At 38.2% G+C, this 3,199-nt stretch overlaps 1 protein-coding gene across 1 annotated transcript in view; it reads right to left on the bottom strand.

Annotated features, from left to right (window-relative positions):
* Nucleotides 1-1,834: 1,834 nt before the first annotated feature.
* LOC106011305 overlaps nucleotides 1,835-3,199 on the bottom strand; it is a 17,347-nt gene continuing 15,982 nt past the window's right edge. The window contains exon 5 of the mRNA XM_035968849.1: nucleotides 1,835-2,946. Coding sequence (XP_035824742.1) covers nucleotides 2,724-2,946 — 223 coding nt within the window. The 3' untranslated portion in view covers nucleotides 1,835-2,723. The remainder of the gene's footprint in view (nucleotides 2,947-3,199) is intronic.

Below are 3,199 nucleotides of genomic sequence, written 5' to 3' on the forward strand. Positions count from 1 at the left end.
GGCAAACAATCCTGTCATCACTGATTGTCAAAACAGGATTGTCCAAGAGCAAAAGGGGCGACCTCAGAAGAGACACACGGCATTCACATTTTGTGAAGTAGCCAAACAAACCAGCGACATCGAAAGCACCATCTCCATTATTTTGCTGCCAAAAATAATGTTTTATGAATACAGTTCACTTATCACATAGTTACTGTATTGGCACAAGATCAATAGTGACAGATGTGGACTTCTCTCTCACGTAGAAGTCTATAAAATAAGCAGTGCATACTTCATAATATTGTTACTTTGTGTTTTGCTTAATACGCAGCAATATTGTACTATGATGAATATAAGACATACAACTTATAGCAAGCAAGTAATTCCGTTATTAAAACATAATTATTCTAAAATAATTTTGACGGCCAGGAGGTCTCAGGCAGGGAGGAACAGAAGTAGTGGACATAAACGCTGACTTTGTTTCATTCCCTCCCATCTCCACATTCGTCGTCTGCATGCCTGCCTGTCTGTTTGTCAATCTGTCTCTCTGTCTGCCTGCTTGCGTGCCTGTGTGCCTGTGTGTCTGTCTATCATATCTGTTTGCATGTCTGTTTGTCTACCCATCACTCCTACTCCCTCCCCCCTCTATCTATCTATCTATCTATCTATCTATCTATCTATCTATCTATCTATCTACCTCTCTCTCTCTCTCTCTCTTTCTCTCTCTCTTTCTCTCTCTCTCTCTGTCTATCTATCTATCTATCTATCTATCTATCTATCTAAGATGCTTCGCCCCTCCCCCCACACACACACATTGATCCGAGTTTGATTCTCGTTTTTCTAGAAAATTCTGCATTGAGTATCTCTTTCCTTTTGCTGAGATGTTGTTTCCCTCGGGACTCCGCCTCCGAATTAATGTAAATTGAGTCTATGGGGGCGTCAAAAACACCGACATTTATGCATATATAATATAATATATAATACGTACAGTAAATTCAGGACAAGGCATATCGTGATAATATGACAATTTATCGGATGATAAAACATAACGATTGATAAAAGTCTTTCTTGAGTACCGATGAACATGTCTTAGAATTTTTTTAAAAATTGTCACAGAATCACACCACCAGTTGTGTATTTTATACACCAAATCAAACAAAAACAAAACAGACTACCACGTGCAGTAAAGAGCGGCGAAAGTTTTGGAACAAAAAACTTTGCTAGCACAAAGAGACCAAACGTAACATTTTCGATAAGACTTATCACTCTCTCACTTGAATACAAAGAAAAGTTTCCACCGAAAACTCAATGATACCGGTGCTTGGGGAAAGTGCGCTCTATATTTTGACTTCAGAGCAATAAGACTTGAGAACGCTCATTGGCGGATCCTGCCAAAAAGTATATCGTTATGAAATTACTTCATTATCGTCACTGTTACATACACTAGAATGTAACTATAAAGATCTATGGTAAGTCGTAGCCCTTCCATGTCTTAACACTGTTTGTTATAATAATATTATAATAAACTAGCTGGGCCCCTTTTCGAAGACAGGATTGATCGGTGCCTTTTAACATTAACAGAAAGCAATTGGCCAACTATATTTACAACTCTACTCGAATGGAGCAATAAATCTTGAGAGATGTAATGAATTAGGTCTAGATCTATACTCTCAAAACAAATGTGCCTCGCGAAATATCACTTCTGGCACTTCCGCTGTGACGGGCAGCTAAGCAGATTTGTTTCATTTCTCAGTGGAATAATCTCAAAGGCCAAAGAAGGACGGGAACTTTTTGCCAAATATATTTGTCTAAATTCAGAAAATGAATAAATAAAAAAGCAGGCTCCGTCATGAGGACCTGTCTATCTTTTTGCAGGTACTTGCCAACTTTCAACTCTGTGGCTATCGTAGTTTTATTGGAAACGTGACTAATGTGTTTCCAAGTTGCCAAATATATGATAGATACATACAGTCTAGGACACAAATACTATCATTGGGAGGAGGTGAAAGTAATTTCGTTAAGTACGAATCTTCGCTATAGAATAATTTAAAAAATTATAATAATAATAGAATTTACGCACTTCTCTATTTGCAGGTTTCGCTAGTTACGTGTTTCTCTATATGCGTGTTAGATTTATTGTGCTTGACTATATTTACGTCCAGCGACGAAGAGACAGAGAGACTACGACTCATCGTATATTTTCATAACTTCATTAGGATAAAACTGACATAATTTCATAAAAGTAAAACTGTTAACGAGATCATCCAATCACCACAATTTTTTAAAACCATGAGGTGTGTTCGCAAGAAGTTCTGTGGCCAAAAATAAACAAAATATGTAGGAGCAACGGGTAGGGCCAATAAAATTCTCATCAGTTCTAATAATCACTTCCTCAAGACGACATTCCATTTCAGTACCCGGAGAGTTAGCTGTTGGAAAATACCAACTGTCAAAACCTTTGACCTGCGTTACAGGTTACAAAACGATACAATGCACTCAATCAATTCAAGTAATTGTGTACTATTGACCCGTTCAGCCCGTATATTATCTCCTATGTCTGTCCTTCACAAGTCCAGCCAATACATTGGCATACGTTTATACCCTTCACCCGTCCATACATTGTCATATGTGTGTATTCTTCACACGTTCATAATAATATATTGACTTCTTCTTTCCCCCACCTATACAATGTCTTAGGTGTGTATCCTTCACCCGTCCACATACTGACTTCACCCTTGTATCCTTCACCCGTCCAGCTCATGTATCAGCTTGACCACCTTCTCTCTCTCTTGCTGCTCCACGCTCTTCCTGGGCCGCCTCACTGACCGGATGGCCTCGGGGCTGCCTTGCCAGGTGGGCGCAGGATCTGATGACGTGGTGTCCAGACTTGGGTGAGACCCGCCCCCCGCCCCACGCCGGGGTGTGGATGGGGACGGAGCGCCAGACGAGTTAGACGACTTCGATGATCTGGTGATGATAATAACAATGAAAATGTTAGTATTTGAAATAAATTAAATTAAAAATAATGGTATTGATTATGGCAATATTAATAAAAATGATACTAGTGATAATAATAATAATAATTATTAATAATAATAATAATAATAATAATAATAATAATAGTAATAATACGAATAATAATAATAAGAAGAAGAAGAAGAAGAAGAAGAAGAAAAAGAAGAAGAAGAAGAAGGAACACAAAAGTAGTCTCAATCATCTC

Source organism: Aplysia californica, unplaced genomic scaffold, assembly GCF_000002075.1.
Source record: "Aplysia californica isolate F4 #8 unplaced genomic scaffold, AplCal3.0 scaffold00005, whole genome shotgun sequence".
NCBI lineage: Eukaryota > Metazoa > Mollusca > Gastropoda > Aplysiida > Aplysiidae > Aplysia > Aplysia californica.